Below are 19,900 nucleotides of genomic sequence, written 5' to 3'. Positions count from 1 at the left end.
AGTTCAGCTGGTGGTGTCCTGCATACATTGAATCACACAGGCACTGCTGAACATCACTGAAATGACTCAGCAGCAGTGCAGGGTCTTCATTGGTGTGTGGCCTTATGACAACATAACACTAACAGCTCTTTGTGGACTGAAGGCACTGAAACTTTGGTGGATGACTTTGTGTATGGCAGTGTGTGGCTTATTCTGGATGAGCAGAGTGATGGTAATGCTACTAAAATGGGACAGGAAAAAAAAAGAGGGAAAAAATGAACTTTTTTTTTCTCTCTTCCAAAACAACCAGACAAAATCAGTACAAACAAGCCAGCTCAGTATTCTTCTTCTTTTTTTTATTTTTAAATCACAACCATTTGTAGAACAGCAATCATCCTGAACCAAAACTAAACCAAGAAATAGGGGTAATCAGGGTGGGGGAAATATGCTGCATGCCAAGAATAATAATCTTGTTCATAACTTTCATGCAGTTAGAACTGACTTTTTGTAACCTTGTTCAATTCATCTCCACATACTTTGTGCAAAATAAGAAGCCATGTTCAGTTATTTAATTTCATGAATATAAACCTTTTTTCAAAGAAGACAGTATATCACTCTGTGATATCTTAAATAGAAGCAAGGCGTTCAAGATTCTGTGTGTGATACCTGCAAAATCTAGAACAAGAATCATGGAACAGAAAATCACACAGCAAAGCAGGTCACCTTGCAACAGGACATTTTTAAACGCTCACTTCTGTGCCCTTAATGAGCACATTTTTCAAAATTATCCACCCGACAGCACAGGTTGCACAAAAGGACAATGACATCTGTAGCCCCGGCTCCAGTCTCTACACCTTATGTCCTTAAGTATTTTTCTTTTAAATGGCCCTTTCATGCTTGCCAGGAAGCCACATATGTACCCCCCAGACTGGTCTTCATTCCCACATGAAGACAGCACTTGATAGACCCCAGACTGGGCTTCATTCACACATAAGGACAGCAAATGCCAGACCTCAGACTGGGCTTCATTCACACATAAGGACAGCATGTGATAGACCTCAGACTGGGTTTCATCCCCACATGAGTAGAAACACACTGTGCCCATCTACTCTTACATTGGAACAGAGAAACCACCATCTGCAAACACTGACAACCTGGTGTCTGCAGAATTTCACATTTAGTTAATCTATGTAATAACAATGAAAGAAGAAAAGATTCTTTCCTTCATCTCTGGAATTTTGTTGAAATGCGCACAGCAAACACAACATTTTTACTGTCTTTCATATAAGCCTATGTTACTTAAATCACATAACTGGAGATGCTCGTAACCTGCAAACAGCACTAACATCAAAGTAAAACTGTAAGCAGTCTCATGCATTACTGAGACTCTTGTGAGTCCTCAATGTTATTAGGGGTCTATTTGAATATACATCTACACAGTATCATCTATCTAGATGCTATCCACAAATATAATAGTTTACACACATACAGGACAAAAAGTAGCACGCTGAACCATACATAAGACTAAAACTCCATTCTGTAATGATATGCTCTGAAGCGATAAATGTACACGCATAGCTTAAATATATACAATTTTCATTGCGGCAGTCATACAAGCCCTGTGAACCGAGGCATATTGTACCCATCCTTCAACCTGCTGTTCTCATTGGATCAGACACACGTTCTTCATCAAATTTTACCTTTCCAAACTTGGAAAAGGGAAAAATTGTACACTGCCTAACAGCCCATTGCAATGTTCCCAAGACTGTTCAACCTTGGAGAAAGAAAAAAAGAATATGAACAGAGAGGGGAAGAGAGAAAAAAAAATGTACACAAGAATTCTGGTGGAACAGATCTTGCCCAGCACAAAATGTTCAAGAAAAGGTGAACGGATGAAAAGGCACTGGCACTGAATGACAGAAAGATAGCAAGACAGGCAGAGAAATTCACAAATGGCGTACGGAAAAAGGAAAGAAGAAACTGTCAAATGTCAGATACAGAGACTGAGAAATTGCGAGGGATAGAGAAATTTACAATCCGTTACAGAGAGACTGAGAATTTGACAAATAAGCATTGAGAGAAAGGACAAGAAATTGACAAATGGACAAAGAGACAGAGAGAAGGATGAAGAAACTGACACATGGGCACTGAGACACAGATGGAGATGGAGAAAATGACAAATGGGTAGAGAGAGAGAAGAAACTGAAAAATGGGCAGAGAGAGAGACAGGCAGAGAAACTGGCAAATGTCAGATTTGGAGAGAGAAAAAAAAAACAAAAAAAAAAAAAAACCCAACCTGTGAGAGCTCACTCTTTCTCCGAGACTTCCTGTTGCACAGTGAAATGTGTTATCACATCTGACCACACACTGATCAAAGACAGGTTGAAAGGACTGCAGTAGGCCAAGGGGTTACACAATGACAAAAGATTTAAAGCTTTCAGGCTACAGCTTGTTTGGCCTGTGGGTTTGTTAGCACCTTGGACAATGACTGACACTTTTCTGACAGTCTCAGCATAGTCAAGTAGTCACCATTAATTTAATAAGTTGTGAAATGGGACGACAGAGTATCTGGGATAAAAATTTGTTACACCACATCTATGTACACTATGGACAAAGATGATGCCATAGGTTTTCAGAACACCAAATAAATGTGTGTGTGTGTACATACATTCATAGACCTACAAGAGCAAGAGACAAATCAGGATAAAAGGCAACATAGAGTGTACAGATGCATGTATACATAATGTTTGTAAAGACCTGAATAAAAGCACAGGCTTCAGAAAATGCACTCAAAATACTGAGGCATCTCAAGTGTATACCTGCATGCACCAAACTTTCCACAGCTGTTATCCTACTCTTCTTGCCTTTTGGAAGTAAGATCATCATGCTTACATTATATCTTCTCTTGCAAAACTATCGGCACTCGAAGACACATCAGAACAAGCCTGTGTTGGTCAATAACACCAGTTCGAAAAGACTGGTGGTTTTTCCTTTTGTATGTTTGGCCTAACTGCCAAATATTTTCTCCCATGCAAAAGCCAGGAACTTCTTTCAGTTATAACAAGTATTCCCATCACCTGGAAATCACACTGTCATGAATTTCGTTCTTTTTCTAAAATGCTCTTATCTTTTCCACCACTTCTCCAAAAACTAGGCAGTGAAAATAGTGGGATGGCCATTGGCTGTCCATTCTGCATTACGTCAATGTGGGATTTTCCTTTTTTTGTGCATCAGATTTTGTTTTTACATATCTTTATAACACTCTTTTTGTGATCTCGAATGGTGATGAATCACGTAGTGTGGCAAGAGCTTCCAACATTGGCACAGTTTATGTGTCTAACAAAGTTTTAAGTGGTGTCACTGGATATCTCGATGAGTGAGTATCGCATGTCTTATGACTAAGGAGAGAGATCAGTGGAGCAGTTTTTGCCTGTTACATTTTGTAATGGAGGCTCGAAGACCTCCTTTACACAGCAAAACAAGGGGGCCATTCTATCTTTAACTAATGCTGTTGCATAAAATTCATATAAATTTATATATGTTTTTTGGACACATTATTTTTTATAAAATATAGGGAAGTCAAACAACAATGTATCATATAACCAGAGCACATACTGCTCTCATTGTCTTTACATTCAACCCAGAAAACACAATCGCACTGTCACAGCCTTATTTTTGGAAATGTCTCCTCCTACCCCTACCCTGCTTTTTCAGCAATCACTTACAGCAACAACAAAAAAAATACAGCAAACATGATATTGCCTCCATCTCGTTCAACTGCGGTATCCTATCCACCATACCATTTGGGAGGCATTTACAGTCGTCGGAAATTCTTCCTGTACCAGTTCATCGGAGTTTTGATTTTCCCTTCTTTTTTTTCATGACCAGCCCCAACAACCACAATGGTAATAATTAATGGGCCTCAATGCACATTAAAAACAAACCTATTTACAGCACACACACATATCTCTCTCTCTCTGGGGGTGGGGTGGGGAGGAGGCGGGTTAGAAATCACCACAAATACTCAACTTCCTTAATAATCACCACTTATGCCATTCTGAATACATTCTCAATGAGCACATATACACACATACTGTTTATCTGAACAAATTTTCCAACAACATAAAGTTCGTGAAGATCTACACTGAAGAACCAAAAATAAACCACTTTTTATGCCTGCAGCAGGCATAAGGCAGCCCTGTTGCATCAATAAAATGTTTCTTTAAAAACTGTGCAGTGGAGGTATTGATATATCCCAATGTATCATAACTTGAAAAAATGGAATGAGTTAAATACAGTTTAGCACACATTGTTTGATCAAAAGTAAGGAGTTTGTTCAAAGTACAGTTCGCCATACACTGTTTGATCAAAGGTAATGAGTTTGTTCAAAGCAGTTTTACTATATACAGTTTGCTCAGTGGCAACACTATTCTTCAGCGGGTTTTTTTTCCCCTTTCTGGATAGGTGGAGAGAGGGAGCATGAAGGGAGATAGTGAACAAATGTGAAACCAACCAGCACACAACCTCACACCCACAACCACTGTTGTTTGTTCATCAAATGAATACTTCAAGAAAGAGAGAGAGAGAGCAAACCCCCTCCCCCCAAAAAAACACCAAACTATCTGTGCTCTGAGAATGCTGCATAAAATTTCCAGTGTTTAACCCCACCCCCTGACCCCCCATCACCACAAAAAAATCCCCAAACAACAACAAAAAAACAACCCATCTCTCTCTCTCCAGATTTTTGTTATGCACATATCAGTCTTGTATACACTGCGTCTACCTATCTGAATTGATGCGTGTGGGTTGAGTTGAAACAGAAATTGTTATGTATGGTTGAAGCTGAAAATAGAATCATTCTTTATGGTTAAAACTGACAAGGAATTGTTCTGTGTGGTATAAAGTTACAGAAACTGATCTGTATGGTTAGAACTGAAGTGGGAATTCATCAGTTTAAAATGAAACTGGCATAGTTACAAATGGTTTAATTTGAAATAGGAATTGTAATGTATGGTTTAGATTAAACAGGAATCATTCTGTACGCTTTAAGTTGAAATAAGAATTGATCTGTATGGCTTGGAATTGGGAAATGTATCTGTATGGTTTCAACTGAAACGGGAATTGCACTGTATGATTTTTAAGTTGGAATAGGCATTGTTCCGTATGTTTAAAGTTTAAAAAAAGAAACAGATCTGTATGGCTTGAAATGGGAATTGTTCTGTTCAGCACACAATGTATGTTGTTAGTGAATTCCACATTGACCTCTTGAGGGATGGGTATGCCTTGTGCATGTCTCCACAACATGTACCATGAAGGTGTAATCTTATTTGCCCACTACCAGTCATCAACGTCATATCTACAGCCAAGGCAAGGGAAGGCAATAATTAGTAATGTGATGGATTGTGTTTGTACCAACTTGTGGTGATGTGCTTGCTGAGGGTGTGTATATAGTGTAACTGAGTTCCCATCATGAATACTGTTTTGTATATATATCTAAAATTAACAATTTGGCCGTTACATTGTGAGAAGCTTGTCGTCACTGACCAAATACAGACATCTGATTCAGTAACATATTTCCACTTTTAAATAATAGCTCAAGTGCATGCAAAATATCACAAGTTTTCAGAATCAGACAAAATGAATAAAAGAAATGACTAAAATGCTGAATTAAAACAACCAGCCTTATAGAACCAGCAACCAACCATGATATGAGCTGTGTGTGCGAGAAAGGTTGCATTTTCTTTGTGTGGCTGTTCAACCACTCTTGCCCATCTAAAGGCTGTCTTTTTCAACAGAGGGAACTACTTGTACCCTGTCCCCACACTGTTTCATCTCAACGCTGGCATACCAATTCATTCTTCTAAAATGAAAACATTTGAAGCAAGCATTTGTATGCACACATTTTTTTTCTTTTTCCTTTCTTTTCTGTAAGAATCAGCCAACAGTTTCAAATCCTTTCAGTTCACACAACACACATCAGCAAAGTAAGATCCTTTCAGTTCTCAAGGAAAAACATCTTTCACACTGGAGACATCACACTGAATGGATGTGACAGCAGAACACCATTCTCCCATGTGAAGCTATCTGCAGGAAGTGTTTTCATGTGCACTGTGGAGTCAGCAGGGGATGTGACTGTGTGAGTGTGAGGCAGGGGAGGTCACTTGATGTACTTGCTGGCCGACTGAGGGCCAATGGTGGCCCACTTGGGGGCTCCCTTCGGCTTGGGGGTTCTGGCCGAGGTGGGAGTTGCCGCCTCTACCTGCATGGATGACCCCTCCTCCTGAAATCATACAGTGGCTGCACTGTCATTGCTGCAACAAGGCTAACTGGGGCTGGGTTGAAGGAGCAAATGTCTGTTTACTACAGACGATGAAGTATCTTATCCTTGCAACACTAAGTTTGCGTAGCATTAAGAATTTTCCCCAAGTCTGTGGATTGAGCTTAGACTTAGGAAAATTCTTGAAGCTATGCAGACTTAGTGCTGCTAATGTCGCTTGTGCAACCCAACCCCAGCCGGAAAACCTAAGTATACAGATACTATCATATTTGCAAGACATTTCCAGTCTAAAAATGACCTGTGTATGATCACTTCTCTTTTTATACACAAAACCAGAATAGATTCAGAGAAAGTATGGAACTTTTCTCTATCTTTTTTCTTCTTTGATTGATACCTTAAATTTTCTAATTTAACAATTAGAAAGGGTTGGCACAGTAGTACTGTAGATAATTCCTCCATATCTGAAACTGCTAGCAATAATTATTGACCTGACCTGACGTGACAACTTATTCCTTCATATCTGAAACAACTGACCTGACCTGACCTCTGAACTGATCAACACCTAAGTCTTCAAACCCTGGGGGATGAATGACAACAATTTTTGCAAGATCTAATGTCAAAATCTGCATCTAAAAACACTGCAGTGAGGTGTAAAGAAAATGTCTGAATCAAATAACTACAGACCGTTTAACTCTCCAATGAACTTTTTCACACAACTTATCGAATAAGTCAGTTTACATCGTTTGGTTTTTTTCCTTTTTATTTTTATTTTTTATTGAAAATCCTGTGTCTTAACTTTCATGTGAAAGTGGGGGATGTATTTGCAATTGTGTGAGCATGTATGCATGGTGTTCGGATGTATTTGCAATTGTGTGAGCATGTATGCATGGTGTTCGGATGTATTTGCAATTGTGTGAGCATGTATGCATGGTGTTCGGATGTATTTGCAATTGTGTGAGCATGTATGCATGGTGTTTCTGTGGCCATCCTGCTTGTCTGCAGGCCTGAGAGGTAACATAATTCCCATCCACCCAACCGGTCTGTCACAGTATTCAAAGGGTGGAAGACAAACAGCACATACTGAAACAATGAAAGAGAAACAAAAAGAAGCAGCAAAGAGGGACACAGAAATAAAAAGGTACCGAGGAATACTGTGTACCTGTAAGGAGTAGGCCCCCAGACTGATACAGTCACTGTCGTCAAAGTGGGACATTCCTGACGGGGACTCCTCCTGTCACACACAATGTTTGGAATTTTTTTTATCAACCTCATCATCATCATCAGTCCTGGGTTCCATCATCATGATGATGTAATTCAGACTACTGAAAAAGGAAATCTTAAAGGAATACCAAACAACCCCACCCCCACCCCCCAAAAAAGAAAAAAAACACAACAAAAACCAAAACCAGAGAAATCATTAGAAAAGCACAAAAGAAACAAGATGCAGTTAAACTACTTTGTTTCAGCTCAATCAGCAGACTACTATTCAGCTATGGATAAAAGTAACCACCTGACAAAAAACAACAAAAAACCACCCAACAAACAAAAAAACCCCAGACCAAAATATATAGTAAGATGTAACTGTGCATGCCAGAAGCCATCAACATGTGAAAAGCTTTAGTTCTGTTTTAAAGTGGTGTTGAAGCAAGAGACTGACCCATATACACATGAAGACATTAAAAAAAAAAAAAAAAAAAAAAAAAGCAACCAACCATTCTCCTTCTCTTACAAAACACTACCTACAACAGCACATGAGTGCAAACCATCCAACTAACCCAAAGCAAAGATGGTTGTGACACCCCCCCCCACCCCCCCAAAGGGAGGTTAGATGGGGAACAAGGAAAAGTAAAGCACAGGGGGTGGGGGGAAAAAAAAAAAGACCCAAATTACCGTGAGATCGAAGGTGCTGACCATGCGTCGCGAGTTGGCCAGGTCACCGCCAGGAGTGTCGCGCTTGAAGGGACTAAACACATGTGACACGGCACGTTTCAGCTTGCCTGGCGTGCGGTTGATGGAGAAGGCACGGCTGACACGTTTAGAAATCCTGTCGACACACATATGTCCATCCTTGTTACCCTCTCTCTCTTACTTTGCAGTCATTTGTCTCTCGTTTCCTGATTTCATTTGTTTGTGAACGCAAACTTCTTTCTCACACACCATCAGCCAAGGTCAGGGAACAAATTCTCCAGTTTTTGGATTTCAAGGGGATTCAAGGGCCTTGAAAATTGTACTCAGAATTCAAGAAGTTTCAAGAAATGTATGAACTCGGAAATCTTTAAACAAAAGTCGCCGATCTTGTTCTGGAAAAAAAAATCCTTCAGCAATCATATTCATGTAATGTATAATACACTGGCTTTTACTGCTTCTTCATTTAAAGTGATGCCCGAAACTTAAAAATGACCAACACCAGATAATAAAATTAAAGAGCTACACAATAACAGTGAGACAAAGAAAAAAGCTGTCACAGAGGACTCACTTGGACTTGAAGCTGCGCAATGTCAGGTCCCGTGTGTTGATGTGGAACTCCTCTCCACTCACCGTGGCCAGCACAGTTTCCTGCAACAGACATCACGAGCTTTTTACATCATGGTGTCCTTCTCTGTTCTCTTCCAGTTACACTCAGAAATGGCCATAATGCAGCAGCATTGAGAATGATCTTGTTCTGTATTTAACCAATCAAGAATTAAAACCAGAGTTTTACAGCCATTCACTCAGAATCAGTACAAGAGTTTTACAGCAATTCACCTAGAATCAGTGCAAAAGTTCTACAGCTAATCACCCGAAATCAGTACAAGAGATTTACAGCTAATCACCCAAAATCAGTGCAACAGTTAAACAGTAATTCAATGATCAATACAAAAGTTTAACTGCAATTTATTCAAGATTGCTTGTTCTGATTAAACCATTTTTGAACTGATATGATTCTTCTCACTTTTCTTCTTTGAATTTTTTTTAAAATTTCAATGTTGGTTTACCAGCCTTAGTTTAATGATCGTTAATTTTTGGAAAGTCTATACATCCTGCAGCCCCATGAGTCACTACATTTCTTCCTCTTTTCGCTAGCAGATGGTCAAAAGGGTTCTTGTATACCAACAATCTTCAACAGATACCTAGTACCAAAACAAACACATAGTTCAGACAGCAAGGTACTTACAAAGTCTGTGCGACAGAGTGCGTTCGCGATGGTTTTGCACAGTGATGTCAGCACCTCCTCTTTGTGCACTTCCGCTGACTCCAGCATAAAGCTCAACAGTTTTTCACTGCCCTGGTCTTTGTTGCGGTAAATAATGCCAAACGAGCACACACATTCTGAAATCATAAACAAAAAATACATGAATTACTAAAAAAATCATTTATGATTCTATCTTTTGAAAGAGTTTTTACAACAGTATGATATTTTTTTTAAAGATTTTTTTTTAAAAAGCAGAAGCTTTGCCCATATGTCCACTTTTTGGTTTTGTTGTGCGCCTACTGGATATATATCTGATGCATTATACAATTCTATTTCATCTCTGAGACCAAGTGACAGTTAAAGGGAAACAAACTAAATTTCATGCATCATGTTGTCCAGAATGCTTGAGGAAATGGCTTCCATCCTTTCAACTGTTGTTCTCTCCGCAGCGTAGCAAGTGACTTGAGGAAAGGAAAGTTTCTTGAATTTCACTGTATGAACTGGACCTTCCAGCCCTGACTGTGCTTGTCACAGCGCTTCCTTGCCAAGCATGCCCACTGGGAATTTCTGTATGTGATGCAATTTCAGGCGATTCATATTTGTTCTTACTTGTTTCTTGTAGACGTGATATATATCTTTTTTCCATTTGTGAACTATTCTATTCTTGAATATCATTATTTGTAAGCAATGAAAAGTCTCCCCAGCAGAGTTCAAATGACCATTCTTTTCTACTCAAGCAACATGCATCAGCAGTCATCATGCACGGGGACATTTCATCATTTGAAGAAAAACTGGACAGTTTTTGTCCCTAGAGCTCTCCCCCCCACTGCACAAAACGGAGAATACAAAGTCAAAACAATCTCTGTGGTTTGGTATATATGCAAAGAAACCCCAAACTTGCTCATTCTTTAGAAAGACTAACATTTCACAAAGTATCAGTATTCATAAAAGTACTATTTTCAACTAGACTGGTACATAATGAATACTCAGCTTGATGATCATTGTATCTGTGCCAAATACTCTGATGTGTGGTTAGTAACCGTGAATAAAAGGACGTCCTTTTTTAGGGTGGGTGTTGGGATGTGATAGGGAATGGCGTGTCTTACTTAGAGAGAAAAAAAGGGGGGGTGGGGGGTGACTATGAACCTGCTCTTGAACAGGTGTACGTCCATGCTGCTTACTGTCCATTCTTTACTCATTAAGCCCTGTGCCACATCATGGCTTTTAAATGTCTCATCAAAACAGTTTTCACGTTCCTACATATGCATAAACTGTAAGGAAAGGGAACTAACTTCTACAGAATTTCTGAACATGTCCACACATAATTTGGAGGAAAAACGGTATGTTTTCTACTTCAAAAATTTTTTTTTTTTTTACCCTGCATCAGTAATATATGGAAGCCGGTCGAGTCTGTTAGTTCATGAGCGTTGAATGTGTTTAACAACAGAAAAAAAAAAAAAAAAAAAAAAAAAAAAAAAAAAAAAACAGGAGGGAGAGAGGAGAGAAAGGCATCCCACATCACTACCATCTGTTTCAGTGAAGTCCAGAACACGTTTGACAGAAGACATGGACAACATCTCCAGGTGTTTGAATGGCTTCTGGGGAGCTTTGTGTGGGGTCAGACTCTTCCCTGTTGCCAAACCCTTGGTTCGACGCTTGCAGACCTGGTGATGTGTGATACAAAGAAACAGCTTTAGAGATCAAACAACCAGAAAAAGAAATGTGTGCATCTATAAAAAACAAGAAAATCAAACTGAAGTTTGGTGGTATTTTCCTGGAATGCTATTTGTGATCATCATCAAACAAGCTACTAAAAAAATGTTGAGAAAAGATAACATTTTCTGCTTCAACTGTTTGAAGCAGACAATACAGTCTGACTCTAGTTGAACTGAAATATGATGGGGAAAAAAAGGAAAAAATCACGCTTGTACTTTGTTGAGTCACATCTCCCAAGCTATTGATGATGAAGCATAGAAAGTATACATAAACATGCTGCATTCCTGAAACACACATCTGAAATATAATAGTAAGCATTCACTATAGTGTTTTTGTATCAACTGGTGGCAATGTCATTTTTTTATAAAAAAAAGCTGGCATACCCACCAAATAAGATTTCTATCACAGTATGAGTTAACACCCAAATCACAAAATCTACTTTTTTTTGGAGGAGGGTGCGGGGTGGGGGATTTCCTCCACCATATCCTTTCTCCATTTCTGGAGTATACAAGAACTGAGTATTCATGTGCAAAACAAGAATACTGAAAAAGTTCTGACACATGTGTATGTGATAAAATATATAAAATCCTCTTGTCTCTTGTTGCTGATATGTTTTCAAATGTGGGAAACATGTATTTTGGAGCTTGATACTTACATATAAACACGCACACTTTTTCTCTCTTGTAACAACTACTGCCCCCCCCCCCCCCCCCCCCCCCCCCCGTTAGAAACAGGAAGATGGAAATGGAAAGGCAGGCAGAAGAAAGTCAGACAAGACAGAACTGAAATGCACAAAACACATGCATGCACATTAGCATGAAGTCACTAACAGATGATGGACATGAGGGGGGAAAAAGTATTATGAGAGATGATGATAGGGAGGGACAGAGAAAGAAAAGAGACAGAGAGGAAAGAGACAGAAAGGAGACAGAGAGAAAAGGAAAGACAAGGAGACAGGCAGGCAGGCAGAAATGGAGTCTTGAACAAAGGTTGCATTCTGAAAAGCCGTAAAACCCAGTACAATAACAATAGCATTTTCATCAATCTGACCTAGACAGACAGACAGGCATAGAGAAAAAAACAACACAATGGCTGGTTATTACACTTTGGCACAGGTATTCACCTCTATACTGTCTGTGAAAATGAAGAGGGACAAGGGATCCCCCCGACGACACAGAGAGTCTGTCAGTTCCACCACATCTATTCTGCTGACGAAACTGCGATGGGAGGACAACAGAGTCGCCTGCAATGCAGTAACATCATGTTGGATTATGCAGACATCGCTTCCAGTGCACTTAATCCACCATCTCTATTTCAAAAGCATTAGAAATGCACATTTGTTCTTTTAGCCTCTTGAGTGCCATATATGTATGCCTTATGCAACTGTTTTGGCTGGTGTTTGAGCATCTTATAGAGCAGTGAAATTACTATGGCATTAAATGGGTTAATACTTAAAATAACTTTCCTGCTAACACTAATAACTATAATAAAACAAATGCAAGAATATCAATTCTACTAATTACCACATCAAACATCTACAATAGATCATCTATAAAACTGACACAAACATGAGTTTAAAAAAAAAAAAGTGTGACATACCGGGCAGTTGTCAATGTCATTGATGATGTCAAACATCACCATCTGTCCTTCTGTTTTTCTCTTGTCTTCATTGATATGTCTGCAAAACCAACACCAACAGGAACATATCACACAGGACACTGACCGACATGTGTACAGATCTGATTCTGATTGTATTTCATGCATAGTGTCATTTCTTTTTCCAGTATGCATACAAGTATGAATTCTGGTGTATATTTGTGTTGGTGTAATTTTTATAAGCCGTGCTGAAAAATGGTTAATGGTGAGTCCCTTGACCATCATTTAAGGTTATTTTGTAAGTAATATGTTTTAAAACATTTGAAAAATAATTCAGAACTATATTTCAAATGTTTTGTAAATTCATTTGAAAACATCTTATGATCTTGCAAGCTCTCTTGACAAAACATTTTCCTTTTTATAAACTGCTGAACTGTCTAGATTACCAAATCAGCTCACAACATGACTTCTTTTTTTTTTTTAACATGACATCAAACCAACATGTTTTCTGCATTATCAAATTAAAAAAAAGAAAAAGAAAAAAAAAAAGAAAAAAAAAAGAAGAAGAGAATTTGCCTCAATAATTCTTTAAACTTTTTTTCTTCTTGATTTACGAGTACATACATAAATCCATTCATCCATCAGTTCACACATCCATTCATACATTATTTAAACTATCTATCTACAATAAAACATTCTTGTTAAACACAACTTACGTCAAGACATTTTTCAAACTGTCAATGGCTTTCTCCAACTTTTCTTTGTCACAGTGGTTGTTTGGTGTATTTTTTAAAATATCTGAAAAAAAAAATGCAGTCCATTATTATAATCATGAATGTAAGTACAGTTGATAATAATACATACAAAACATTAGAAACAGAGTGGGCGACTTAGGTTTCTGTCGCAGAAATATGGATAAACAAGAGAGGCAAGGCCTTCAAGACTCACTTGTGATACACTTAAAAAAAAAAAAAAAATCTAATCGTTAAAATGTGTTCTGTATTTGTTATTATAAAGCTTCGGGTTTAAAAAAAAAGAAAAAAAGAAAAAAAAAAAGAGTCCTAACCAGATTCGAACCCTGCGTGTTCGGGTGAGAACAAACTGTCTTAACCATTACACTATCGTGGCTCTTTAACTGACGATCTAAAATTTAATATTTGAACATACCTTTTTAAAGGGCGATAAATCAATTGCGGTATTCGCAGTGAGAACGCTGTTTAAATCATATTATTCTGGTGTATCTTAGGCATTCAAAAAATCTTTAAGGGCAAAAAAAAAAAATTTTTAAGTCCGCGGTAAAGGAGATGTGGCAATTGCAGCAATCACACTGCAACATTTAGCCGTTTCCACTAGATCTAGATAGATGTACAAGTTTAGTTACACCCGCCGGGAATGTAGAACGACACGGTCGATTCAATTTCTCTTTTTTGTTCATTCTAGTTTTATAGTTTTAAAGTTGATATGAAAATTGAGTTTTTGTTAAACTAATAACATGTAGAGCCAAGTACAAGTACTTCTAAACGTCGTATGAAGTGAAAAGGACTTCATTTTGAGAAAAGTCAAGACTGGACATTTTTTTGCTTCATCAATTCAAGGGTATTAACTCGTATGGTTTACAATTTTTAACTGTGAATTCCAAGTGATTCTGTGGATATTTTTATGGCAGTTTGGGGCATAATCCAGTAAGTGATGAGGCGTTCACAAATCTTTCTCTGAATAAATATTTAACGGTCTCCTTCTCCAACTTTCCATCACATGTTATCGTGTATTGTCCATTGAATATAGGATTGAACAGGCAGGTCAACAACTTGAAACAAAATGCCATCGTTCGCGTTCGCGAAGAATATGAGCACACGCTTTGAATGTGTATTAGTATGTGTACGCAACTGATTTTTGTCCATGACCTTCAGGGCTCAGCCAATAGATCTATAAAGTCCACTCGTCGTATTGACTTTAGTATTTTCCGAAAAAGACCACTTGGGCGAATGAACATAGTGAAAGCCCTGTACACTAAGAGTAAAACACACAAGCTTTTTATGTATTGAGTATAATTTCAAAATGTAATGTTTAAGATGAGAAAGATCAGTTTAAAGCAAATTAAGTCCCCTAGCATTAATTACAGATTAATTTCCCTTTTTTACTATCTGCACCAAAACGTTTGCAAAATAAATAAAACTTCCATGCTTAGCAAAAGAAGTTCCTGTTTGAACAAAAAATGATAATAATGACTGCTCTTGTTGTTGTGTCAGAATATCAGATCAAAGTGCCAAGTTTAGAGAATACAAAAAATATAAATATAACAGTAAATGCAGTTTGCATATAATTTGGCTTCTTTTTAAAATTTTTTTTGTGCCCATCCCAGAGGTGCAATATTGTTTTAAACAAGATGACTGGAAAGAACTGAATTTTTCCTATTTTTATGCCTAATTTGGTGTCAACTGACAAAGTATTTGCAGAGAAAATGTCAATGTTAAAGTTTACGACGGACACACAGACACACACACAGATAACCGAACACTGGGTTAAAACATACTCACTTTGTTTACGCAAGTGAGTCAAAAAAAGACCACACACAGACACACACACACACACATAAAGTTGGTGAAACAAGGAATAAAATTAGTAACACATCTGACAGCAATATCTAATATCTGTGTCTGAATCAGGCAATTTCTTGAACAGACTGCTCTAAAGTGTTAATGTAAATTGATTCTTTTGGTTCATAAATGATTTCATATTACTCTCTCTGAATTAACCTGAACATCTGATGACATACCTATCTGTTTTTAAACTTATATCAGTATGAGGAAAAAGAACCCCGCAAAACCTCCCAAAACAAATGTTGACAAAAATTATCCTCAACTTTTGACCCTTTGTGGGTTTTTTCTTCTGCTTTTTATAGAGATTTTTAAACACATCCTTTATTTTGTCTTTCAAAAAACAAAAAACAAACAAACAAAAAACAAAAAAAACACACACAAGCAGACAGACACACACACACCAAGCTGTTACCTCCTAAAAGCAAAATGACACTCGGCAGTCTCTGTACAGGCCGGATCAGAAGTTCCTGTAACGTCTGTCGGCCACACTCTGGTTTTGATAGACAGACCTAATCCGACAGAACACAACATTTAAGCAATAAGCATAGACTATGTGCTAATGAAATATAACCTCAATGTTGTGTGGAACTTACTCTAAGCCTTTGGATCCACACTTTTTGTTTTGATAGACAGACCTAATCCGACAGAACAACACAATATTTAAACAGTAAGCATAGACTATGTGCTAATGAAATATAGCCTCAATGTTGCGTGGAACTTACTCTAAGCCTTTGGATCCACACTTGTTTCGATAGACAGACCTAATCTGACAGAACAACACAACATTTAAGCAATAAGCATAGACTATGTGCTAATGAAATATAACCTCAATGTTGTGTGGAACTTACTCTAAGCTTTTGGATCCATACTTTTACTGTCGTGACAACACATCATCATATACTTCTGTGAAAAGTAGTCTTGCATGGACAACTTTGTTGATGTGATATTAACTGTAGTCTTGACTTTACAGAAATGAGGACAGTAAAGATAAAACTAAAATGGATCAGACATTATATCACAAAGCAGAAGAGATGATTATTATCATTGTCATTTATACTCAATGGACCTATCTACCAACTGGTCTATCACCTTAAGAAATGCGTGGAAGCGAGGATTGCTCTGGTCACACTTGATGATGGTCTCCTTGGTGTTCTCAAAGTAGTTCACAAAGTTGGGGTATGCCTTCATGAACCCATCCGCCTGTCACAGACCATACAAGTTATACCAAACACTGCCATACATCAAATGTAACACTGCTGGATGTAAAGGACAATAAAATAGAGAAACACTGGCATACAAGAAATATCAAGTTACAAAAAAAAAAGAAGCTAGCAACATGTGTAGGCTGTCAGCGACATTGCTGTCTTTGACATGAAAGACACAAACTGAGAAGTATTGGCGTTTGAGAAATATCAATAGTTACAAAAAAAGTTAGCAACATGCATTAACTGTCAACCTTCAGTGCTGGACAATACTGTCAATGACAAGAGGAATCATGCTTCTCTTTGTTCATAAAGGGGGGAATATCAAGGGCTGAAACATTTTTTTTCCCTTCTGGCCCTGTCACTATCCATTCAGTCACAATGAGAAAAATTGTAAACAAACTGGTTATTCAGTGATCAAAAAGTTGCTCTGGATGTTTATCAATTGCGGCATTCACTGTCACATCTTCAAATCTCTGACTCTATCACTCTGATTACAGTTATATGCACTGTCTTAACATCTGATAGGACAGAATGTCTTCTGCTAGTTCCAGTGATCTAAGGGTCATCAACTCATTTTTAAGTTGGATGTTGCCTAAACTTTACCTAATTCCTAATTCCAGATTAACATTTCATCAATCAATCCTCACACTCACATGTTCCAGAATGACATCTCCCACAGACATGCTGCATTTACATGTTTCAGAATAACATTCTATTAGTCAATCCCAACACTTACATGTTTCAGAATGATGTCTCCTACAGACATGCTACGCTGCATTTACATGTTTCAGATTAATGTTCCATCAATCAATCCCCATACTCACCCATGTTACAGAATGACGTCTCCCACAGTCACGCTGTGTTTACATGTTTCAGAATAAAGTTCCATCAATCAATCCCAGCACTCGCATGTTTTAAAATGACATACGCTGCATTTACATGATTCAGAATAATGTTCCATCCATCAATCCCGGCACTCAAATGTTTCAGAATGACGTATCCCACAGACACGCTGCATTTACATGATTCAGAATAATATGCCATCAATCAATCCCCACACTCACATGTTTCAGAACGACGTCTCCCACAGACACACTGTCCGTCCAGTGGTCCAGAAGCTGACTGAGGTCGTCCCTCAGCTGACTGTGGACCTCATAGATTGGGGGGATGTTGCCAAAGATGATCTTGGTGTCCTGGGCTGCCAGAATGGCTCCATTGTACTGGTCAGGCTTCTCTATCTGCTCCTTGAATGTCTGTCACGTCCAACAGTGGAAATGAGAAACTGCACGTGTCATGGGAGGGTTTGACAAGGGGTGGGTAGGGTGTGTAAGTGTTCAAGAGTGAGTGAGTGAGTGAGTGAGAGAGATAGAGAGAGAGTGAGTGAGAGAGAGAGAGAGATAGAGAGAGGAGAGAGAGAGAGAGAGAGAGAGTGTGTGTGTGTGTGTGTGTGCACGCACACGTATGTGTGTGCATGAGCACGGGTATGGGTGAGAAAGTGATTGCGTGAGTTTGAGAGTGTGTGAGTTTGAGAGAGAGAGAGAGAGAGAGAGAGAGAGAGAGAGAGTGTGTGTGAGAAAGAGAGAGAGTGAGTGTGTGTGTGTGTGTGTGTGTGAAAAAGCATAAGTGTAAGAGTGTGTAAGAGTATGTGTGAACTTGTGAGTGCAAGTGTATGTGAGTATGCGTACATGTGCTGAATAAATCGTCAGCCACCTTCACAAAGTGCTCACTTCATACAATTCCAAAAGTTGACATGAAAATCTCTGCCAATTCATGGAGTAAAAAAAAAAAAGAAAAGAAGAAAGCCAAGCTTTCTCATCTTACCAAGGACAATTTCATATACATAAACTTTTTTGTGGCTTATGATACTATCACAGAAAAATAACAATGGCCACTTATTATGTGCTCTATCTTCTTATCACAGGGGCCCAGAGCACTAACAGTGAACATCAATTTGAGGAGGACAATGGTTACCAAAATTAATGATACAGGGCACTATAACTAAGACTTATAAGCAATACTGTTTAAAGTGGACCTCTTGATAGTTTAGCAAAACAAGCCAGTGTTCAATGCTAAATGGTACTGTACAGGTAGTAATCAGTGTTCAATGTCAAATAGTAATGTACAGTACAAGCTAAAGAGGTAATAAACCAATGTTCCACGTCAGACAGTACTGTACTGTACAGGCAAGGGAGGTAATGAACCGATGTTGCTCAATGCCAAACGTTCCTGTACTGGCAAAACAATACTGTATGGGCAAGGGAGGTAACAAACCAGTGTTCAATGCCAAACAGTACTGTACAGACAAGGGAGGTAACAAACCAGTGTTCAATGCCAAACAGTACTGTACAGACAAGGGAGGTAACAAACCAGTGTTCAATGCCAAATGGTACTGTACATGCAAGCAAGGTAAAGAACCAGTGTTCAATTCCAAACGGTACTGTACATGCAAGCAAGGTAAAGAACCAGTGTTCAATTCCAAACGGTACAGCCCAAACAAGGGAGGTATAGCAGACAGCTTACATGCAGCAGGGTGTGCAGGATGCCGGTGTAGTTGCTCTCTGTGTGCTGAAGCTCCTGCACCACCTGTCTCCGCTTGGACACCTTGCTGGGCGCCACCACTGGCTTGTTCTCCACGTTCTCTATGCTGCTCTCTGGCAAAACACCCCCCCTCAATGTGTCAATACTTCAGGAAAGATTGAAATGTTTTGTCTTCTCAAATGTTACTGTCAAAAGAGATATTCATAAATAAGGGAGGAAATAATTAATCATAAAGTTCATATGCATAACAGACAATAACAAGCTTGTTCACTGCCTCCCATCTTATACATAGATTTGGGAGGGAAAAATTAATCATAAAGTTCATATGCAATACATAAAAAAACAAGCTTGTCCACTGCCTTCCATCCCTCCCAAATTTCTGTCAGTTTCACAAAGTTATAAGGTGTGCTATTTTCTTGTTATCATCTGATCATAAGATCTAAGATCACATCACTGAATTAGGTCTGTTTACCTGTATCTGATTACAAAATTTAAGTCCACATAATCATATTAAATCTGTAATCACAAGACTTGTGACCGTATCATCTATTTATCACTTCAGGTTCAAATGTTCACAGCCTGCAAGACAAAATTTTGTACTTCATTCATAGCACTGCTCACAGCATTCACAAAAATCAAACTATTGATCTGTAACCACAAGTGACCATGTCACCTGTTTATCACTTAATCAAAGTTCATGTTCAAACCTATAATACATGTTGTTCGCAGCTTCAGTCACACAAGACCTCTCAGGACACACCATTCACCCCTCATCCATCAACTTACAAGGCTAGTGACCATGCCATCTGTTTATCAC

The 19,900-nt window shown here is 38.4% G+C and overlaps 1 protein-coding gene across 2 annotated transcripts in view; it reads right to left on the bottom strand.

Moving 5' to 3' along the window:
• Positions 1–362: 362 nt before the first annotated feature.
• Positions 363–19,900, bottom strand: part of LOC143289137 (protein ECT2-like) — a 39,364-nt gene continuing 19,826 nt past the window's right edge. For both annotated transcript variants that reach the window (XM_076598020.1, XM_076598019.1), the window contains exons 11-23: positions 19,066–19,196; positions 17,610–17,798; positions 16,430–16,540; positions 15,753–15,849; positions 13,457–13,538; positions 12,744–12,822; positions 12,268–12,387; positions 10,954–11,092; positions 9,411–9,565; positions 8,733–8,812; positions 8,147–8,300; positions 7,416–7,487; positions 363–6,259 (exon numbers count right to left, since the gene is read on the bottom strand). In XM_076598020.1, coding sequence (XP_076454135.1) covers positions 6,137–6,259; positions 7,416–7,487; positions 8,147–8,300; positions 8,733–8,812; positions 9,411–9,565; positions 10,954–11,092; positions 12,268–12,387; positions 12,744–12,822; positions 13,457–13,538; positions 15,753–15,849; positions 16,430–16,540; positions 17,610–17,798; positions 19,066–19,196 — 1,532 coding nt within the window. In that variant the 3' untranslated portion in view covers positions 363–6,136. The remainder of the gene's footprint in view (positions 6,260–7,415; positions 7,488–8,146; positions 8,301–8,732; positions 8,813–9,410; positions 9,566–10,953; positions 11,093–12,267; positions 12,388–12,743; positions 12,823–13,456; positions 13,539–15,752; positions 15,850–16,429; positions 16,541–17,609; positions 17,799–19,065; positions 19,197–19,900) is intronic.

The sequence above is a fragment of the Babylonia areolata genome, chromosome 13 (assembly GCF_041734735.1).
Source record: "Babylonia areolata isolate BAREFJ2019XMU chromosome 13, ASM4173473v1, whole genome shotgun sequence".
Classification (NCBI taxonomy): Eukaryota; Metazoa; Mollusca; class Gastropoda; order Neogastropoda; family Buccinidae; genus Babylonia; species Babylonia areolata.
Note: the sequence above shows the minus strand (reverse complement) of the source record. Positions and strands in the feature narration are given on the sequence as shown.